The sequence below is a fragment of the Nestor notabilis genome, unplaced genomic scaffold (genome assembly GCF_000696875.1).
Source record: "Nestor notabilis isolate BGI_N333 unplaced genomic scaffold, ASM69687v1 scaffold1145, whole genome shotgun sequence".
In the NCBI taxonomy this organism is placed as follows: Eukaryota; Metazoa; Chordata; class Aves; order Psittaciformes; family Psittacidae; genus Nestor; species Nestor notabilis.
This window is the reverse complement of record NW_009929789.1, coordinates 105715-127613: the sequence shown is the minus strand read 5'-3', so window position 1 is coordinate 127613 and position 21899 is coordinate 105715. Positions and strand designations below refer to the sequence as shown.

The window sequence follows — 21899 nt, the reverse complement described above, 5'->3', positions numbered from 1 at the left end:
AATCCTGCATGATCAAGCAAGGAAGAACCACTTTATTTTACTTGCTTTGATTGTCACAAACCTATCCTAATGCTTTGCCTGTTGGTTGTTTGTGCAGTTTTTAAGAAATATTACTACAGTGGGCGCACAGGAGAAAGTTACTTGGAAAAAGCACCAACTGATGCTATTCCAAGCCTCGGCATCAATACCACCTTCTTGATGAATTCATCAGTGAGCAGATCCATGTCCCTAGAGAATCAAACAGGCACGCATGATGTGCATTATGGACGTGAAACTGCCGTCCTTAGTCTCATGTTGATGTTGGGTACCCTTTGGCTTGGTCATACGCTCTATCAGTTTAAGAAAAGGTGAGTTACTACAGTCTTGGAGCTCAGACTACTGGTTATCTCCTGTTACCTATGAGGAATCGCTAATGGTTTAGATCTTAACTTTGTAACACAGAAAAATCAGGTGGAACTCTTCCATTAGTGGTGGTGGAAGCCAAAGCCAGAGATGAACTTGGCTGGCCACCTGGAAAATGTGAGCAGCAGAACAAAATGTTCGGTCGCTGGACGATGTCCTTCCGTATTTGGTTTGGCGTCTCAAGTGACTTGTTAGAAAGCTTTGGGTGAACCATGTATTTCATGTTGGAACCCCTGTAACTCTCCCCAGATAGGCATTGAATCGTTTTGGTGGGCAAAAATCACTGATGGTGCTGGAAGGTCTACTGGAAACGTACCTTCAGTGTGCTCTTGGGTGTCAAATGCCTGGCTGTAGTTTGGGATGTACTCCCATTGCCTTTAAAACTCTTCATTTGAAATGCTTGAGTAAGCAATTAAACTCAAGTGGAAATGAGACACAAACTGGTGTTTGGAGGACTTATTTTCTAGCTGGCATCTTAGTTTCTTGTTCTATTACGGGTTTTGCTTATGCATTCATCAACCTTCAAAGGCTGTAGATTCCAGAGGATTTAAGGCTGATTTAAAGACTAATTTTTCACTCCAAGTATCTCTTTAGAATTGCAAGATTGGACTCAGTTTTCACTTGTTAGAGCATTAATGCTATCTGGATTGAACGATTGTCCCTACAGTGTGGTGTTGATGGAAGGTTTTATTTGTCTTTAAATTGCAGCCCTTATTTGCATGCCAGAGTACGTGAAATTCTGTCCGACTGTGCCTTACCGATTTCAGTTCTGACTTTCTCTGCTGTGGGTTCCTATATCTTCAAGGAAATTGAAAGTAAGTTATACTTTTACTCTCTGGAATAATGGGATAGGTGAAAAAGAGAAATTAATCTAGAATTATTCTAGGAATAAATCTTAGAAAGGTTTTACTAAACCAAAGAAATAACACATAGATATAACTGCATACAACTTCACAAATACCACGGGTACCTCTCACTGCCCAAAGAGCTCAGATTTCCTCAGTATTAGATTTAATTAATCCAAACCCCTTAATCAAATGAGGCTGGATGAAGTTTTTTCTCTGGACAAATTATTCCAGCGTGCCTTTTCATGTGAATGTAATTTAAAGTACGTATCTCTTACAATAAAGAGGATCAACAATTTCTGGCCAAGAACAAAGGGAAGAATAATTAGCAGGCAGGAAGGGTTGTTGCCAATCATACAGCCGTAGAGTTGATGATCCCAGTCTGTCCTCTTTGTCTCCAGTTTACGTTTTCCTAATTTAGGTGAAATGGTGCAGAGCATCTGCGCAGTTTGAAGTTAACACAAGGAAATCTAAAAACGAGACACCATTCATTGGCCAAATAGATCAGCTTTTCCATATCAGGAAGCGATAATGGGGACAGGAATTGCATTGTCCTGTGGTGACGTGAGTGGGTAATGTGAGGAAATGTATGGAAACAAATAAGAAATGGTTTTTTTTTTTTTTTTTTTTCTGTGATGGCCATTCCATCCAGTTGGATTGTAAAATGATGTGTGGCCATGTGTGATTTATCCCTAGTCATGGATTTCTTCCAATGGCAGGAAAGTAGGGGCATTTCATGCTCAAATGCCTTGCACAGCTTGTTGGATATGAGGAAGTTTTGAAACGCCTCTCTCAGTTGATTAACAGAGCAGGAGGACTACACTGTTGTTAGAAATAAGGTTTTCTAATTTAAAAATGCCTTGCATCTGTGGAAAACAAGTTTCCCTCTTTTGTTTTGCTCAAATATATGTAATGCCTCACTAGAAGTAGCAGTAATTTGTCAAATCAGGATGGCAGCCAAGTTCTAAGAGGATGGAGTTAAAAAATAAACTAAAACAGCCAGATGAGCCTGTCTTCTATGGCCTTCTGGCTCCCACATGCCAGAGCATCATGTCTTGTTTGCTGCATTGGTTCCCAATAGTTCATGGTGTGTAAAACATTAGTTGAGTCCATGCGGATGGTTGGATAAGAAAGTGCCTCCTAATATCATTCTCCTCTTTCCAGTGTCCAAATTTAACTACAACCCATCTGAGAGTTTGTTCGTGCTGGCCCCAGTCCAGTCACTCTCCATTGGGTCAGTGATGAGTGCCATGGGGCTGGGGTTCCTCCTGTCGATGCTCTTCTTCATAGAGCAGAACATCGTGGCATCACTCACAAATGCACCGGAGAACAGGTAATGCTTTTATACTCCTCTTTGGAGGGATATCTTTGAGTCTCTTCCCAGCACTCCTTGTCCAAAGCTTGTCTGAACATCAGGGCATGTTCTTCAGAACTTCTGTTGTCACAGGTGAAGATAACTGTCTACTGCTTAATTCCTCGCCATTCCCAATACCCAAAATTGTGGCAATAAGTCAAAACCACAAAGCATCAATGAGCTCATCACCTCAGCATGTTTTTTTTCTTTGCCCATGTGTGAATGTTATGTAGATATGTTGTATGGTTTGAGGTCTACAGATATTTAAGGAGTCTAAAACTCATGCTACCCTTGCAGTACAGGGAATTTTTTGAACATGAAAGTCAATGACCTGCATAAATGTCATAGCATGATATGCTGCAGCTGAGCATCAGAAGAAGTGGTGTTTGGAGCTGTTAGTCTCCTGCTGAGAAGGTGAAAATAGCACAGTATGTCTAATGTCTGATAGGTCTGATTTATGTGCAAACTTGAGTCAAGATGTTGCGCTATTAAAATATTCCCTCTGATGTTCCTGTGCCAGCTGCAATCAGACATGATATCAAGAATGAACGTGTATGACTTTTCCAGGGAAACTACCATGTCTCAGAGGATTCTTTTGCTAATGTAACATGTAGGAGGGTTCTCTCCTTGCATAACCTGCATTAATATTCTCCATGCTGTAGCTAGAGTGACACTGAGTGGGGAGAAGACAAGCTCAGATTCAGTTAGACTAATTTGGTTTTCTGTGACCACTTGATTTTTGTTCCTCTCATCTCTATTATATCTGTTTGAAAGTGTTGCATAAATCTGTAATGTAACTGGGTCATCTATTTCCTGATAGGAGTTTCTTCTGAACTTTTGTGGGTTTTATTTTTCCACTAAAGCATCTTTAAGGAATGTGAACTATTCTTCAGCGTTCTTCCTAGTTCTTCATAATGCCTTGTTACAGGACTAGGCAGAAATCAGGGCATGGGTTTTTAGAGATGGAAAAAACAGGATTTGACACCTTCTGTTCGTGGTACCATCACATAAGAAAAATACCATCATCTATACCAGCAAAATGGAGAATGTGCTGCTTGGTGTCTTGACAAAGGTAGTGATTTCCTCCTGTATTAAAAACAGGGAAACTTGCCTAAAAGTACACTAATATGCTTTGTTAAGAACAATCAAAGCAAGGGTATAGGACAGTCCAGGGAATACTGGGCTGGTTGGGCTGTGTATAGATAATCTAGGATAAGGCATCTTGATCTTTGTGTGTTGAGCTGGATAAGCTCAGTGTAGCTTTATGCATTGGTCGAAGCAGGTGTATGCCACATGGTGCTACCAGACTGCTGAAACCAATCAGTGTCCTAAGGGGACTAAAATGATGCTGCTGTAAGGCCTTTGTATGTAGAAAGCCCACTGAAAAGGGCAGATGGGACAATCAAATGATGACCCTGGCGATGCTGGAGATGCCTTTGCTCTGAGAAAGCAGCACATGAGCAGGGGCTGTGCTTTCAAAGTGTGAGCCAACACAGGAAGTGTGTTTACAATCCCACCCTTCCTGTCAGCACCTTCCAGCTTGAGGTATTGCAATGTAGGCATCTACCTGACCTAGTCACCCTGTGGTGTCTTCAGTCAAGGGAGGTGAGCACTCCTTTTGTTCCAAAACCAAACCCCACCCAAGACTTTTGCTGTCCAAACAATGGCACATACTACTCTTTGAGGTAGAAATTAGGCATAGATCTTCATGTGCTGGGCCCCATCTACTAGCTCCATGCGCCTCATGTCTCAGAGCATCGTCGATGTCTCCAAGTCTCTGCTTAGGTATTGGACAGAGCTTGCTTGGTGACATTAAGACATGCAAATGGTGGTCCATTTCCAGCTGATGGTGCCAGCAGAGCAATTGAGCTGATCCTTTGTGTTGTGTGAGGGTGCCAACTGCTGTCTGATGGCCAGGCAGGAAAACAGCTATAGACTTTAAAGTTAGATGTCAAAGTCTGACAGCTGAATCCTCCCCCAGCCTTTTCCTAAAATTTACTCTCAGTATCTGAGCAGCTGGTACGAGATGGGGATATTCAGGAAGGGGGAAAACCTTATAAAAAGAGGCAAGGTTAAATTAGATGTGACTTCAGTGTTAGTAGGTGCTCTCTGTGTAGTCCTTGCAAAGTGAATGTGAAGTGATCAGCTTCCTTGATGAAGGCTGTCAGTTCCCCTGTCCCCTAAGAAACAAAGCAGAGAGGTTCCTCAGTGTTCACCAAAGCTAGGAGCATGTCTTTTTGATTGACTACCGAGGAGGAGCTGAAGTTTAATGAATTCATGCCCCATTTTCTTATCATACAATAACATTACATAATCAGGGGATTACTGCAGCACATGTTCTGCTCATGGGGAAGGAGGGAGATCAGAGTTAAAAACAAGACAGATGGGGAAACTTCAGTGTCAGTAGTTAGGCAACTGATGCCCAAGTTTTCCCACATGGACTCTGCTAGCAAGTATACATGTGTATTTTGAGTGGACTGCAGTAAACATGGGGGCAAAATGCTGATGAAATTGTAATGGGCTGTTTGAGTGGGTTACTTTTCTTCTCAGTGGTGTTCTTTCCAGGAGATGACTGCTTTGGGAGCAAGCTATCAAGTTTTATTATGTTCTGTGTTCGTGTAGCACAGACTGTAAGGCAGGAGGTGTGAAATCACCCGGTGCATGGAAGTGCACTTTGGTGTTCAGCAAGGGCAGCCTCTTAGCTTGCACTGGGTGTAACTGCTGTCAACATAAACCTCGTTTCAGGTTGGTGAAGGGAACAGCTTACCACTGGGACCTCCTGCTTGTTGCGCTGATTAACACAGGGCTGTCTGTCTTCGGCCTTCCATGGATCCATGCTGCCTTCCCTCACTCCCCAATGCACGTCCGTGCCCTGGCTTACGTGGAGGAGAGGGTTGAAAGTGGACACATCTATGAGACGTAAGTAGGAACCGTGGAGCTGTCTTGGATCTCTTTGGTTTTATTTGTGGCTTCCCTAATCCTTTGGGTATAGTGGGATACATGGTTGAGGAGTTAGCTGTCATCTTGAAGGCCTGTAAGATATGGAGGTAGAGGGAAGATGTGCCAAATGAAGCCACCTCAGCCAGCATGACTTGTGACCTGGCTCCATCCTCCTTCCCCAAAGTGCTTGTTTTTAGGACAAACACAGATTTATGCTCTTTATTCAGCCGGCAGGGATTCCACCCACTCCAGTGCAAACTGTCCTCTGGAAGAGTCAGCCAAGGACCTTTTCAGGTTTATCCTTGTGGAAAGCTGACGAGATGCTTTAGCCAGATCTTTCCAGATGTCTTCACCAGAAAAAATCCAGTCTGATTCATTGCCTGAAACCTGTCTGGTGGTTATTACAAAGAGTAGGAAAAATGCAGCATTGTTTCAGAGCTCCCATAGCATCTTCCACCGCGTTTCGGGAATGTGAGATGCTTATTAAATTCTCTTGCTTTTAAGCAAAACTAATTGTGAAGCCATGCCCAGGTCACGAGTTTCTATTTAAGGCCAGCTTTTTGGCTCCTCTAAGTTGTCCAACACACTCTTATCAGAGACTTATTTAAAGAAAAAACAAAATGAAAACTCTAATTTCTCATGAAACCTGCTCCAGAACAGAGATTATTTGGTCTGTTTGATCTCGGTATGTTACAGTTGAGTGCTTTTACCTCAGAAGTGGTAATTTCCACTCACATACCATTAGTTCCAATTATCCTGTCTTGGTTTCCATTTTCAGAGTTGCTAATTACCAAAAGTGAAGCTAAGCGGTCATTTACTTTGGGGGGTGGAGTGGGTCAGTCTTTTAATTCCAGTCTCACCTTCATGCTGTTCTTAGTGCCAGCTGGCTCAGCACAATCTGCCACAGCTGCTTTTTGGGTCAGTGAGGGACAGATTTCACCTTCCACATCTGGAAGCTGCTGTCCTGATGCTCCCTGCAATGCTTTTACAGACCTTTCCTGGGAGATTAGTTCCTTGGGCTTGTATTCCCAGTACTATGTGTTGATAATAGTTGTTCCCACAGCTATATGTGTCTTGAATAAATGCTAAACCTATTTTAAAAACCCCAGCAACTTCATAATTTGAGTTCTGTAGGGTGTTCATCCATGCTCTTGTTCCTCAGGTCCCTAATCATAGAATCAACAGAGTGGTTTGGGTTGAAGAGACCGTAAAGCTCCTCCAGTTCCAACCCCTGCCATGGGCAGGGACACCTTCCACTAGAGCAGGTTGCTCCAAGCCCCTGTGTCCAACCTGGCCTTGAACACTGCCAGGGATGGGGCAGCCACAGCTTCTCTGGGCACCCTGTGCCAGCGCCTCAGCACCCTCACAGGGAAGAGCTTCTTCCTAATTTTTTCCTGATCTGCTCTGAGATATCTTTGATCTCCATTTCTTTGTGAAATGCAGAATTTACACTTTGAAATCCCTGTGCTAAGCCTCCCTCCTGTTTCTTCTATTGTCAGTTTTAATACCTGGTAGTTATTTCCCTGGTTTTCCACCCACTGTCTTGATTCTGCATTCTGGCTGCTTCTTGACAAAGTCAAGTCCCCTGCTTGAATTAAGGTCTACCCGCTGTCCTTGCCCTCCTTCACCCAGCTGCCCAAAACTAACATCAGAGAGCCCTCTTTGACCATGCTAACCCAGATACAGCTCCAGTGATTACCCCAGAAGGGCAGAGGGATGCCCTAATCTCACTAAACCTGTTCCCTCACGGTACAGTTCTTTCTCTGCTGGAGGCAAGTCATTAGGTAAAGGAGTGCTGTGAACTGGATATTGGGAGTGAAAAAGGGAACAAGGATTTCCTAGTTATTTGAACTCCCTTTGAGACTGAAGCTTTTCTGTTCTCTGCAAAGCACTGAACTATAAACAGGAGGCTCTGAGCAATGCTGTCATCTTTTTGTTTTGTTTTCTCCTAGTCAGCTCTGCTGAAAAAGAAACATACTGAAGCTCAATTAGAAAACCAGGAGTTCTTTCAGTGCTGGCTCCCCTGGCAGGCTCCTTTCCTGCACTCGAATCAAAGCTCTCAGTGAGGATGATGATATAAACAAGGATAAAAACCTGCCTCAGTGAAAGCAAAGTTTTCTTCTCCCCTATAGAGCAACCACTCAAGTTTCATGTGGCAATCTGCAAATAGGCTCTCACTGCTCAGATGGAGGAGGTCAGGAACGACTAATCCTGTGCTAGCCAGATTTAAAGGATTCTGGGGAAATGAGCCTGGATTATGCTCTTTTAATTTCCATTAATTACTTCATTTCCATTGCAGCACAGACTTTCTGGAGCTCTTTCCTCAAGGCCAAAACGGATTCTGAACACATGCAAATTACAGTTTCTTCTGTTGACTTAATGTGACTCTGATGTCCTTACCCTAGAAATAAGAAACATGCTAGAACTGGCAGAAGACCAATTTGAGGCTTGGAACTTCAGCTTTAAAAATCTCATGTTTGGTCAATTATGAGTAATTTTAACTATGTTCTGATGAGAAATTTTGAACTACTTTAAGTGGCACCAGCAGGAACTGGCAGTTGTGGTTGCAGCACATCTTCTATGTGCTCAAACACTCTTTAGTGCCATGATTGCTGCATCCTCAAGAGATCACAGTAGAAAACTTCATGAACTTCAAAAATCCATTACCAAAGAGCTGCTACTCTGAGCTGTTCTGTGCTTGCAGACTTGCATCTGATCAAAATGTGGTGGCTTCATCTCTAATTCTTATGCTGAACTCCTCAGCTTCCATGACTTTGAATCTAGCAGATGTGTGTACGCTCAGACTGATGCTTGCAGGTCATGAGCATCCCCAGCAGTAGGTTAGATCTTCACCTGCAGTAGCAGAAATTCGTCCTCTGTAGCTTGCTGTACCTGGATGAAGCTAAATCAGTTGATGCATCCTTTCACTCCTGCTTTAGTGGGCCACTTGAGAAGCTTGTAGTGGTTCTGGTAGCTCTGAAGTAGCCTGACCACTCCTTATCAGGCTATCAAATTGTTCTGAGTTAGCACTTGCGGTTGCACTTTAAGCTGCCTGGCTCTGTTTGTCTAGGAGGCTTCTATTCTGTGGTGATCCAGACCTGGAGAGAATGGAAAAGGTGCCAAACTGTATCCACCTAGGTGATGTCCCAGTTCTTCCAGAGCTGGCAAGAGCAGTCTGCAGATAAGAGTGAAGTGCTCTGCTCTCCCTCAGCTTCTTTAAGCAGTGGCAGGGACCCCTTGACATAAGTGACTTGCAAGAGGATCTGAACAAAATCAGTTTTGAAGGAGGAAAGATGTGGTTTCTGCTGTTTACACCTAGTCAGGGAAGGGGAGAGGTTACTTACAGGTTAACACTTTCTGTGGCTCTTCTGTGCATCCTCTCTCAGTAACCCTAGATAATATGTATGATCTCCTCTATTACTCATCAATGAGTTCAAGCCTTGTCCTCAGGACTTAGTGTACTGTTTGGGATATCTGTTGCTCTTCAGCTCATATTAATTCTGCCATGTTACCCAAATCCTGAGAGCAAGCCTTAGGCTGTTACCCTTCCCTTTCTCTCTAAATGTAGGTGTGGAAGGCTCCTTCATCCCCACAGCTTCATTATGCTCTGGAAGCTTCATTATGCAGATCTGAAGTTCAGCCTGACCTTACTTTTATAAGCAAGACTCAAAAAGTTAATATTGAAAGAAATCACTGGGAAGCAATCTTCTTTAGAACAGAAGGGATTATGAAGTCCCAGTAGTACATATATAATAGAAGGAAATATATTTTGATAGATCTCATGGCTTGTTCTTGTGTTAATTTTCAGGGTATTTTGGGTACCGGGTTATTTGGAATATCAAGTCTTGCATCCAGGGAGTGAGGCCACTAGATGACACCAAAACAGCCTACGGACATCCATTTCTCCTGATAATAGGGGGATTTACTCACTTGCTTATCCACTGAATGGGTGGATTTATCTTCTCAGGAGAAGTTAAGAATCCTCCTTTTCTTTATTTCCAAGTACTCTTAAAAGATGAGGGTTTTTTTTTCCTCCTGTTGTTTCTGGTAATTTGTTTCAAAGTAGGAGGAGATGCTCACAGGTTTAGCTGAAGTGAAAAGAAAACAGAGCAACCGCCCTTCATCCCTCATGTGGGCTCTGAAATTTGCTGCATGCTTTTCTGTCAGTCGCCCCCACTCCTCCATCCCCCCAAAAAATCAATCTGTGCTCTCAGCTATGGAAAACTTACATTAATTAATTACATGTTTTGCATGGTAATAGGCAATTTGCAGTGCAACTGCTATTATCCACAGCAGAATTAGCTTTCTAGCTCTCTCCACAGTGCTCTCAGCATTCCCTTCCACATAAACAAGGAGATGCTCATATACATCAGAAATGCTGACTCGCAGGCGAGAGAGTGCAGAGTTCTTTTTACGAGAGGTTCATTAGTTCCTGTAGAAGTCAATGAGTTTTCTTCTGGGTAGGAGCCAATTGCATATGCACTGGGTAAATTGAGGAAAGGATTACTGCCCAGAAAAAGGATTCTTAAGTAGTTGGGGGGTTTAGTTTGGTTTTGGGTTCTGGTTTTGTTGGTGTTTCTTTTTCTTCAATGTGCCAAACAGAATTAGTTTAGAGGGCAAATTAGTTAAGGATAGAGTCCGTGGAGCTTTGCAGAAGGGGAATTGGGCATTTTTCCAGCTGTGTTTGAGCTGCGTATTAAGTGCCTGGCCTGGATCCAACAGAGCTCTGCCTTCTCTGTGTCAGCACGAGGCCAGAAGTGCTGATCTCAGTGCAGTGGAGATGAGTTTCCCTTTCCCAAGCAGCACGTGTCATGCACCTATGCACAGTGAGCCCCAGCGATAAGATTACATGGATACTGGGATATTATTACATACCCCTAATCCCTGTTCTCTTGCTTCCAGGATTGTGAGTGTGAAGGAGACCCGGTTGACAAGCCTAGTGGCAAACTTCTTGGTTGGCCTCTCCCTTCTGCTTCTCCCTTTCCCTCTTCAGTGGATCCCAAAGCCAGTGCTCTATGGACTCTTCCTCTACATTGCGTTGACCTCTATTGATGGGAACCAGCTCTTTGAAAGGGTGGCACTCCTGCTCAAAGAACAGGTACACAGACTGGGGCACCAGACTGGTGGAACAGAAAAGGAAACATTATTGACAACCTTATTTTACCACCTTAGCACCAAACTGTGCCAGAAGCTAACATGGAAAGGTACTGGGGTTGGGAATGGGACTACCCCTAAAACTCATGTTCTCAAGAGGCTGATTTCCAGCTTCAACTTGCACTTTGTATATCCCTCTCATCTTTCTCTGCAAAGTGAGAATGAAACTTGGTGTCTCCAGTTTAACCTGGTCTGCCAGTGAGACATGAGCAAGGGATTCCTTTTCCATTAAAGGGGATAAATTAGTGAGAGAATAATGCAGTGTCAAATAAGAAAAGTGGCATGGTTATTGTTGGGTTAAAAAGAGGTGGTAGCTGAATCATTCAGAGAATGGCACTGTATCTCATCTGTCCTTCAAATTCTGAATTAATTGCTTTGTGCATTTCCTTGCCCCAGGAGCATGTGAGCTTTCTTGTTCAGCGTGATATCTCAGATAAAGAATCATCAAATAACAGACTGGTTTGTGTTGGAAGGGACCTTAAAACTCATCCAGTTCCAACCCCTGCCATGGGCAGGGACACCTTCCACTAGAGCAGGTTGCTCCAAGCCCCTGTGTCCAACCTGGCCTTGAACACTGCCAGGGATGGGGCAGCCACAGCTTCTCTGGGCACCCTGTGCCAGTGCCTCAGCACCCTCACAAGTTAGAACTGCCTAAGGTCTTATCTCACTCTACCCTCTTTTAGCTTTAAAGCCATTCCTACTTGTCCTATAACTGGGACATTATATTACATATAATCCTTCTCAGTCTGCTAAGAATTGCTGTGAAGCTTCTATCTCCGTGAAGCTTCTATCTCCAGAACATGACAGTTAGTGAAGACCAGTGAAGACCCTGTTGTGGTCACACTGGTGTAGTCTGCAAACCAAAACCACATTCAGACAATGTCTTTTTAAACGAACAATTGCACAAACTGCTGCTCACTGAATGTAGGGTATTTGTAAGCTTTAAAAACCTCCTGTGATGCTGTCAGCTGCAGAGCACATGCATTTTAAAACCAATAATAACAAATATTAAAAAGCACCAGCAAATGGTGATCTTTGGTTTCCCCAACAAAACTTCAGAACAGGTGGTTTTTTTGCTGTATTTTACCACTTTCATTTTGAGTTGTGCAAAATGCCACAGGATAAGATTTTAAACTCAAAATGAAATTACTTCCATTATTGAAGCCCTTCTGATGTGGGATGAAAACAAATCTGGAAGATGTGTTTTCAAGCTCCCTCTGTTACAAGTGCGAAGAAGGTGTCAGTTTGCAGTGTAGGCGGTACCTGGGAGCAATTGTGAGTTTCCATCTCACCTTCTTTTATGTAACAAGGGTCAAGGGCTTAATAAGCCCAACATTTGGCTCTGCATCTCTGCTAATCTATCTTGATCTCTAATATTACATCTCAGAGGTTAAAACTGCAAAATCCGGGTAACGATTACATTTGTCATGTCAATTTTTGAATGAGGATTGAGTGGTTACTGATGTATGTAGAATGAGACTTCTGGTGTTATTATAAATAATGTGGAATTTTCCAAGCTGGAAAATTAAAAATTATTCTCAAATACGGAGATCTCCCTTTTCTGGAAACCTTTTAATGAGTCATGGCACAATCTGAAATCCATTGAGTCTGTATCGGTGCCAGCAGACGGTCGCTCATACTCTTCGTTGATGTATAGACAGTGAGTCAAAGCCTGTGCTCAGACATGAGCAAGGAACTGTCAAAAGAAACCACGAGTGATATTTAGCCTATTAATGTCACTTCCCCCTCACCTTCTTTCTCAAAAATAAATATATGACTTGAGAAAATCGCTGCAGTTTGAGTACAGCCTCTTCCTGCACCTCCCCAACCTCATCTGCTGGTCTTCTCCTGGTTCTCCTAAGAAACAGGACCACCAGGGGCAAGCATGGAGCTGGATTCTGTTCAGCATAGGACAGAAGGCTATAAAATAATGAGGAGGTGTCTTTCAGGTGGAGAAACCATCCAGCAGTAACAGCACCCAAATGCATCTGCTTACCATCACCCCCCTGCACACGCCCACAGGCACTTCACCTATTGCTGCAGAGCCCTGATAATCCTACTCGGGGGAATCTTATTATTGTACTTATCAAGATATGTTATTGCACTCCAGATGCTCCCAAAGGCAATCTTAGCTGTGTGGTGTGTTTTTTCTTCTCTGGGTTTCTAGTGCCCAGTCATCTTCTGTGTGTTGCTGCCAATGCTGTGGTTTAAGGCACTTGCTTTAACCCTACAAATCCTGTGTTCTGCTGTTGAACCTGTTGATGTTGATGCTCTCCATGTGTGCATAAATTGATGGCTTCCTTAAAACCCTTGTGTTCAAAAGCCTGTGCAGCATTCTGCAGTCATGAGTCCAAGTCTCTGCCTTTCTAATGTGTAATTCTTCTCTTCCCAGACTGCTTATCCTCCGACACATTACATCCGCAGAGTGCCTCAGAGGAAGATCCACTATTTCACAGGCTTGCAGGTCCTGCAGCTCCTCATCCTCTGTGGTTTTGGCATGTCACCGTTGCCCTACATGAAGATGATCTTCCCACTCATCATGATAGGGATGATCCCAATCAGGTACAAAGCTTGGCTGCCTTTTTTTTCTCTCTCTCACGGGTTTTGGCTGCAGGCTTGGACTGTAGAAAGTCTAAGTGGTCTAGAAGTACATCTGGCACTTTCCTGAGTAGCCAGATCCTAGAGGTGGGTGATGGTGACCTCTTCTTCACCGGCTGCTCAAGCTTAAGGAGAAGTAGTGCAGAAAGCCTGTGATTTCACTGATGTTGGGTGTTGTGCAGAGGGCTCTGTGCTGGCAGGGACTCTTCTTCCAGCTAGCAGAGAGGTAAATAAGTCTCCCTTTGCAGTGTCTGTGAGATGCCTCGTGTTCCTGAGAAGCTGTAGGCTGAGCCTTCCCCTAGGTGGTATTTGATAATGTTCTCTTTGTCAAATTGCTTTGTAATTTGATTTCCTAAGCCCTGTGCTCAGAGCAGAGCTAGAAACTTTTCCTAAGAGGAATCCTTATCTCTTACCCAGAGCTGTGGTGACCTTGCAGACCTCCTGCACTGCTGAATGCTGTTGCCAATGACCAGTTAGGTCAAACTGGCCAATATCTTGCAGTCTTGAGAGAATCATTGAGAAATTTAACTGATTTCTTCCTTAATGTTCATTAACAGTGGCTGCCCATCATTCTCCAGTTAAATCATTCATGCTCTCCATCCTTTGGCTATAATGAGAAGCCATAATAAGATCTTGGAAGGAACAGATCTGTTTCCAGTCCACTTGATTATTTTTAGGCCAGGATGGTATCTAGTGGTATCTGGTTGTCTTTGAACTTGCAGTCTCAGAGGTTTTTCTGTCTGATCTCAAAGTTCAGGGCTACCAATGTGATAATCTGCAAAGGCAGCTATAGTGATGTTTTCCTTGGATGATAAAGATGAGTCCAGCTCTTTCCAAAACAAAAGCAAATGTCAAAGCTACCATGGCCTTCAACAGGATCGAGTTAGGGCTATTTGGCCTGGATTTCTTTAGATAAACAATCTTGGAAAACACTGAAAGTGTTGTTCCTATGATAAGAGTCTCTCACCCACCCATCACACAGGCATCACTTTGGATGGCTGTTGAAGTGGCTGGTAAAGATTTCAGCTGTGTGCAGTGCTGGGTGATTGACTCTTGTGGGAATTGCAAGTCTCTGCACAGAGCAGCTCAGTACAGAAACAAACGTGGGACACTCTTTGCCAAACACATTGGACATAGTGTAATAAGCTAAATCAGTGTGAAGAGGGTGCTGTCAAAGAAACGGATTTTGTAGTAAGAGCTAGATAATTTCGTGATGCAAATATCTCTTTACTTTTGTGTAAATAAGATACTGTCATCTTATACAAGCTTTCCTGCTAACTCATTTCTCTTTCCAGAGCAGCTTCCTCTAGTAGCTGGATAATCAGCCCTGCTGCTAAGGGAAAGATGGCGCTGCCTGGCACAATAGAGATTTGCCCTTGGCTTTTCTCTCTGATTTCTTTTGCCTTCATGTAGTTTCTGTGGACTCCAGCAGAGAAGGCAGCACCATGATGCAGCTCTGGAGTTAACAGTGACTTTTTCACAAAGATTTGGCACTCTAAATAGATGAGACAGAGTAGAAGGAATTAAATCTCTCTTTATTTTCTTAAGAAGTGAAGGAAGGAAGAGGAGATGGGACAGTAGCCAGGGGTCAAAGTCTAGAATCAAACCCAGATGAGTTAGTCATGGCTCAGTGTCCTGTCCAGATAAACAGATATGTTACTTATCAGTCTCAAACCCACGTTTCCATCTGTCCAACAGCATTAGACCCATGATTTCTGTTGTCAGTGGTGAGGCACCAGTGGTGTAGTGTTAATGTGAAAGTAAATGGATTTCAGTGGCTTCTCATTATTGCAGGGGAGAAAGTGATCTCTTTGGGTATTACCAGTTCCTGGCTTTGATTCAAAACTTTGGGATGGCTGGGATTTGGTTGCTCAGAGAGGAAGAATCTTCTCTCTAAGTTCTGTGATGCTTATCTGGGCTCACATGGCTCAATGACAGGTCTCTTTAAGCAGACGCTGGTACTTTTCAGTAGTGAGTGCTGTTTAGGATCTCTTGCATAGCTATTGAAAAGGCTCTTCCAGGCTTTCTAGTGCTTTGTGCCTTATTTTAACAGCTGAAGAATAGCTTCCTGTTAAGCAAGAAGAAGTTTCAAAACTAAACTTGCAGCAGGACTTAATGAGAGCAACCCCAAACCCTTAAAGTAAGGGAATCACTGTCTCTATGATCCACTGGAGAATCCAGACACTGGGTGGGGATGGAGTCTTACCAGCAGCTGGAGGGATGAATATCACAGTCCTTTTTAGCCTCTTGCTATGGTCTCAAGTCTTGCTGGTATACTTGGTGCCTCTCTAAAGATTAAAGCTTCAGTATTGTTTATTAAAGCTCCTTTGTGGTGAGAGCTGAAAGGAGTGCATGGCATTCTTGGAGAACTGAGGAAGTGCAAGACAAATACCCTTGTATGCAGGTCTTTGAGCCAACATTCCCACTATAGGGAAAGTGGTGAAGAAAGTTGAAATTAGAAATAAAGAGTGATTCTTGGCAAAGTAATTAATCCACTGGCAAACTAGAGGCAGAGGAAAGTTACTACCTGGGAAGTTATACCTGGCTTCTCAGCACAAACTGAGAGCACAGTAGTGGGTTGTGTGTGATGGTGCATTTTTGGCACCTTGAAGACTTCATGGTGACAGAATGCTCTAGGCAAGTGACTTTTCTCTTGTGGGAAAGAGGATGTTCTGTTTCTTCTTCAACTGAAACGAGGAGGCTTCTTGCAGGAGGACCTCTGCACTGTTATTCCTGTAAATACTGTATTTGCCTGCAGGATTGCCTGGTTTTACTTTCCCACACTTCATTTCCCCTTCAGTTGGGTGTATCTGTTGTATGCATGGCCATGGATAAACTCTACTGAGAGTCTTGGGACAGAGAAAATGTTACATGACTATAAACAAGCACTAACGCTGTCTTTCTGGTTCAATCTTAGGTATAACCTGCTCCCTAGGATCATTGAAGCCAAGTACTTGGATGCTATGGATGCAGAACACTAAACGGGGTCCTCTGCACACAGAGCAGCGAGGACAGCTCTGTCAGAGTTGGGAGGTGGCTTTGCCGAGGCATAGAACAATCTATCTCAGTTCTTTCTTTCACCACTTTCTTTCTGCTCTAATACAGCATTGGTAATCCACACACATCAAAGATCAATTGAGCGTTGAAGTGTCAGACCAACCCAGCCGTGGACTAGGGAGGCTGATGCTCCTTGGAGCTGTGAGGCAAGCAAGCTTTATGGAAACTGCTGCTTTCCACATCCCCAAAGTGGAAACCCCAAAGATCAGCATGTCTGTATGGTTGGAGCATGCGTCCTCAGAGTTGTCATGTGTTCCCTTGTTTGAGGGTGGGGGGAATCTCTCTTTTTATGCACCATGTCCCTTTTGTCTAAAAGGACAGCAGCTGACCTTTCTTTTACAGAATGCCAGTCCTGTTCTGGCCTTGGAATTCAATTTCCCATGCAACCAGTATTCCCAAATTGGTATTCTGGGTGGGATAGTCTCATGCTAAACCACTGATGTTAGGAGAGATGTCTGGCCATCTCTTCAGATTAGCAGGGTTGGAGACAGATTTAATTAGTACTGATACAATCCGCAGCTTTGGATGAACATGTAATTCCTACAAATGAGCTGGAAGTGTTCCAAAGCTGGGCTCAGATGGAGATGTTGATGAAACCACATCTGGGTCTAAGCTATTTGGGAATTCTTTTGGATGGTTCTACCATTACTTCTTAGTAATCAAACACAGAAGTGTAGTTTTGCACAACTGCAATGTTCTTGCTTGCACCCAGAGTCAGATGCTGAAGCTTGTCAAAGGGCAGTTGTGTTAATGATTGCATATACATATGTACAGTAGTGCCTATGTGTACATATATACATATGGATTTGTGTATATATTTTGCATAGATATACAAATAGGCCTGATTCTTCCCAAATATCAAGTGTTTTGTGCAGTGTTACCCGTGATGTCTTGACCATATACTTGTTCTCTGCTTCAGTGCTGCTTTTTCTCATTTGTGTTATGGTCACTTCTCAGTTACTGTTTTTGTTCAGGTGTTGCTTTAATCAAGGTGTTCCTTTGCTTTCTGTTTCCCGTGACTTGAGGCCTTCATTCTGTCGTGATGCTCCAACATGTGAATTTTGCATTTAATTTTAATGTACAGCATGCAATGAAAGCTTTCCTCTTTTGCCTAGTCAATATTTGTTGGTCATTTCATTTGTTTCTGTTCTGTAGCTCATCTCCAGTTTCCCCCACTCCCAGACGTTATATTATATTTCTGGATGAATCTAACTTCTGCTGTCTTTTTATATTTCAGTTTATTTAAATTTGCTTGTACTATGGTCAGTTTTCTTATTTGGAGTACTGTGAAACAGGCTGCCCTTTAGTTCAGTGCTTGCCCCTTGCTGCACACTAGAGATTACAGGTAAAGTGTTATGGAAAAATGTGGACCTCTGAAGATAATGAACTTTCAAAAGAATAGAAATGAGGGAAGAAAAGCAATGTCAAATGAAATGCAAATATATTATTAGCACAGAGAAGAGTTACTTACCAATTGCTTGCCCAGTAAATGGTGCAGAGATTTTATTAGCATATGCCCTACTGATTGGGTGTTCCTCTGCATGATGAGGAAGACCAACTCTGTAATGAGGGATGACTCTGCTGAAACTAAGCCAGACTCAAGCCACTGAAGATTTGGTATATTTACACTAAATATCAGGTGTTATTTCATCTTAATGTAGCTGCTTAGGGCTTTAAAACATGTACGGAAAACTGAATTTTTAGTTCCTTATGAAACCCTTCATCTCTGTATTGATATTTGATGGAGGAGACCAGTAAGTGTTCCCAAGAATGTGGCCAGGGTTTATATATCCCCAAGCAATTGCAGGAGAGAGCACTCAGCTCGCATGCAAGCAAAACAGCAGTGCATGACCTTGAAAGCATGATGTTCACATTGCACCCACCAACTCTTGTGGGGCTGCTGAGAAGTCTCGGGGTCAGGATGACCACACCAATACATCAGCAGGTACCACTAAGTTTGACATTCAGTCAGTCTTGGAGGCAGCAGGGGTAACTCATGCCATGTCTGATAAGTGATGTGACAGCATGGATAAATCTGTGTGTGGATTCTGACCACCCTCATCAATATTTCCTGGCTTTTGAGTCATTGATGTGGTGAGATCAGTAATAGCTGTTATGAAGGTCTACATGTGGAAACATGGGGCAGACAGTCAGTAAACAGGATTTTGGGGCAGCGTGAAAGCGGAGGTGGTAAAAGGATGTCTGATACTCAGTCAACAGAAAAAGAGTAGATGACAGCAAACAGTTCAGTACCTGCTATAAGACAGGGAGTACAAAGGCCTGATGATGCTTAAATGACATGCTTTTCCCACAGATGTCAGAAGATTTAACCAAAACTAAAATCAAAAGTGTTTGAGCATCATCTGGTTGAGTAAGCTATTAAACACACGTGTCCTGGCACTGCGTTTCTGGTGTCTCATCTCTTGGCAGGAAGGAGCCACCCTGTGGGATGGTTTAAATCATACTGTGGATGTTGTGGCTGGAGGAAGAAGAGGATGTGTCCAAGGGAATGTGGCTCTTCTCCTTTTTGAGGAAGAGCAGAGGCTCTGGGTTAAAATTCCTCCAGCACAGAGCATGGTGGGGTGAAACTGGCATGCAGCTCTTGCCAGAGGAAATAGCTTTGAGAGGTACCCTCCATCCCCTCACTTAGAAGGACCAAAAAAGTCCCCATTTAAAGCCTCTTTGAAAGCATCCATTTCAGACAGTGTCAAATGTTGCTAACTGAGATAATTTAAATACAGATAGCTTGGGGGTGAGGTATTAAATATCCATCACAACTCTTGTTTGTATCTTGTGTTGCTATTGCTTTACCACTATGACTTCAGTGTTCATATTTTCTTTGTAGCACCAATGGGACTCTGTTTCCACGGGGTTTTCTTTCTACAGAAGTCAGGGGCCAAAGAATCAACTGATGGGAAATCAGCACAACTTGGGAAAAGAAGTTGTGCTGGCTTAGATTTCTTGAACATTTGGACCCATGTCTCAGTATATGGGTGGAAGGGAGATGTGAGACTCGAGGCCTCTTGTCTAATAAGGGGTTGTAATGATCCTGCAGAGGATTTTATTTCATACGAGTACCTTTTCTCTTCTTGTTTGCTTCTGGTTTTGCTGACTTAAGTGCAGGCGTTTCCAGGAAGTAGGCTAACTAGGGAAGGAGTTGAGAGTTGATTGAGCACTTTAATACTTCTGTGAAGGTTAAGACAATTAGAATGTAAAAGAGGTTTTATTATAAGCTCTTTATATACGCACAATGCTATGTATAACTGTTGCCAAAGAACTGGGTTTGAAAGGTGTTGATGGCTATTAAAGAGAGTCCCTGATGTTCACCTGGAAGCGCAGGTAGTAAAAAGCTTCTGTAATGAGTGGATTTTGGAAGTCACCTTTTGACAGCTGCCAAAATGATCAGAATCTCGGGACAGAATGAACTTCTACCCTTAAACTTGTAGGTTTTGATCCTTGCATTGAATGTAGGAGCTAGACGTTAGCTTGATAATTAAAATTGGATTTATACCTGAATAGCTTTGTTGGTCTGAGACTTATTTTGTTGCCTTCAAAAACACTCTTGACATGCTCTGTATGGAAATAGATGTGTTTCTCTATGTAAATTAAGGAAAGCTGGTGAAAACATGGACTGCTGATCAGGCAGCAAAGCACTTTCTAGATTGCTTAGGAAGTGAAGCTGACAACTTCACTAGCAGCAATCCCCAAATTCTCTGGCGTCAACATTTGAAGCTATTAATAAATGTCAAGCTCTACTTGGATATGCATCAGTACACTGCTGCGAGAGGATGGGCATGGAGTAAATGAATTCAGCTGGTTTGCTTCAGGGCTGGTGACGTGCTTCAAGATGAGTCCAACAACTGTGAGGCATGATGCACACTTCCTGATGACCTGTGTGAACTGGGATGCTCTGAAAGGAAATACAGTAGGTGGTCACATTTCCATATACTGTAGGTCAAATGATTCTCCCCAAAGGTCCACATCTCCAGCTGCACCAAAAGACTGAAACTGTAAACTTGTGTGTATCGTATGTGGCTGCTTTAGAAACTGCTGCTGGACTGCGTTCTGTGGATACTCTTGGAAGGAACATGAAGTTGGCCAAAGCTTGGATGTAGCTGGAGAATGCTTTGGAGTGCGAGGGAAGGGGTTTTCTTGTTTGTGGAGTTCTCTGCAACAAAAAAGGGACCTGAGACATGCCATGGCACCAAATGCACTTACCTTTTTCCAGTCTGTGTGCCACTAAGCATGTATCTACGCTATCTGTTGACACATGTTCATGTTACTCCTTGATGAAGCTTTTTATCTTGTTGTTTGTGTTTTACATCTGCCCTTTGCAGTGTTTCTACTCACCTGGAAAGTTAATGGGCAGAACCAGAGTTGGCTCAAGCTTCTCTCTTGTGTCTGTCCCCCCAGAACTTCAGTGCAAGCCACTTTCTGTCATCTCCTGACCCAGCCCTCATCTTCCCCAGCCCTTCTCTGGAAGCTTCGTCTGACATCTCCACTATGGAAATGCTGCCAGAATGGGAAGTTTTCTCTGGAGAACTCGAGCCTGTGGCTGAGCAGCAGCAGCGCAGCAGTGGCAGCTCCCTTGGGATTCACTTTGCCATAATAATAAGCGATTACAAAGGATTCATAATTGTCCTACAGTTGCACTGGCTTCTTGTATCTCTTTAGATGATTACTTTACAGCGCAGTGTTCCAGTTGGGCTGTCCTCCTTTCATCTGTCAAGCTTCCAGAACAACTTAAATAGACATAATGGGATGGGTTTGCCCCATTTTCTATCTGTGCTGAAGCCTGTGGATGTTAGAAGAGAATAGTCTTCTGTAATTGTTTTCATATCTAATTAAGGCATTTAAGTACCAAACCCTGTCCATTACATTTACTGGCTGCGGATCTGGTTGCAAAGAGCAAACCATCAATATTGTGTAAAGAGCAGACAGACGAGGGAGTTGCTGGAGTACAGGCTTTAGAAACACAAATTAGCACTTTCCTCTTCAGCTTTTGTCTTGGTTTGAAAGGAAAACACACAATCCTTGGCTGTGCCTGCCTTTCCCTTGTAGAAAACTCTGCATGAGCTCCGATCACTTGGCGCTGTTCTGATGTCGCATTAAATATTAAGAGCCTGTCCTGGGGGAGATGCTGCCTTCTGCTCCCCATCTGTGTCTCTGTTGTGAAGAGCTGCTCACTGACTTGGATTGCTGAAGGAGGAGAAGGGGGGATGCACGTGGCATCTCAGTTGGTCAGATCCTTGCTGCTGTAAAAGCTATTGGCATCCCTTAATCTAGTTGCAGGAATCCGAAAGGTGAACAAAATGGTGAAGAGTTGGAAAAACCAGCTTGTGATTAAATACTTTCCCTCTTGACCTGAGCTGTGCTGGAGCTCTGCTCTTAGCATGAAGAAAAAAGGGCTCTCTAGCAGTGAAGTATTTGTTATGTGACCAGGGTTTTGCAGAAAATCGGCATATCAAATTCAGCAGTATCAGTTTCGGTGCTTGGGAGGCTGGGTGAAGGGCTGAGATGAGTTCTTGCGCTGCTATCAGCAACCACGG

At 43.3% G+C, this 21899-nt stretch overlaps 1 protein-coding gene across 1 annotated transcript in view; it reads left to right on the top strand.

Annotated features, from left to right (window-relative positions):
* Positions 1 to 16617, top strand: part of SLC4A11 (solute carrier family 4, sodium borate transporter, member 11) — a 76926-nt gene extending 60309 nt beyond the window's left edge. Inside the window, exons 13-19 of the mRNA XM_010015151.1 lie at positions 98 to 347; positions 1111 to 1217; positions 2412 to 2580; positions 5347 to 5520; positions 10444 to 10639; positions 13088 to 13257; positions 16211 to 16617. Of these exons, the coding sequence (XP_010013453.1) occupies positions 98 to 347; positions 1111 to 1217; positions 2412 to 2580; positions 5347 to 5520; positions 10444 to 10639; positions 13088 to 13257; positions 16211 to 16274 (1130 nt within the window). The 3' untranslated portion in view covers positions 16275 to 16617. The remainder of the gene's footprint in view (positions 1 to 97; positions 348 to 1110; positions 1218 to 2411; positions 2581 to 5346; positions 5521 to 10443; positions 10640 to 13087; positions 13258 to 16210) is intronic.
* Positions 16618 to 21899: the final 5282 nt, after the last annotated feature.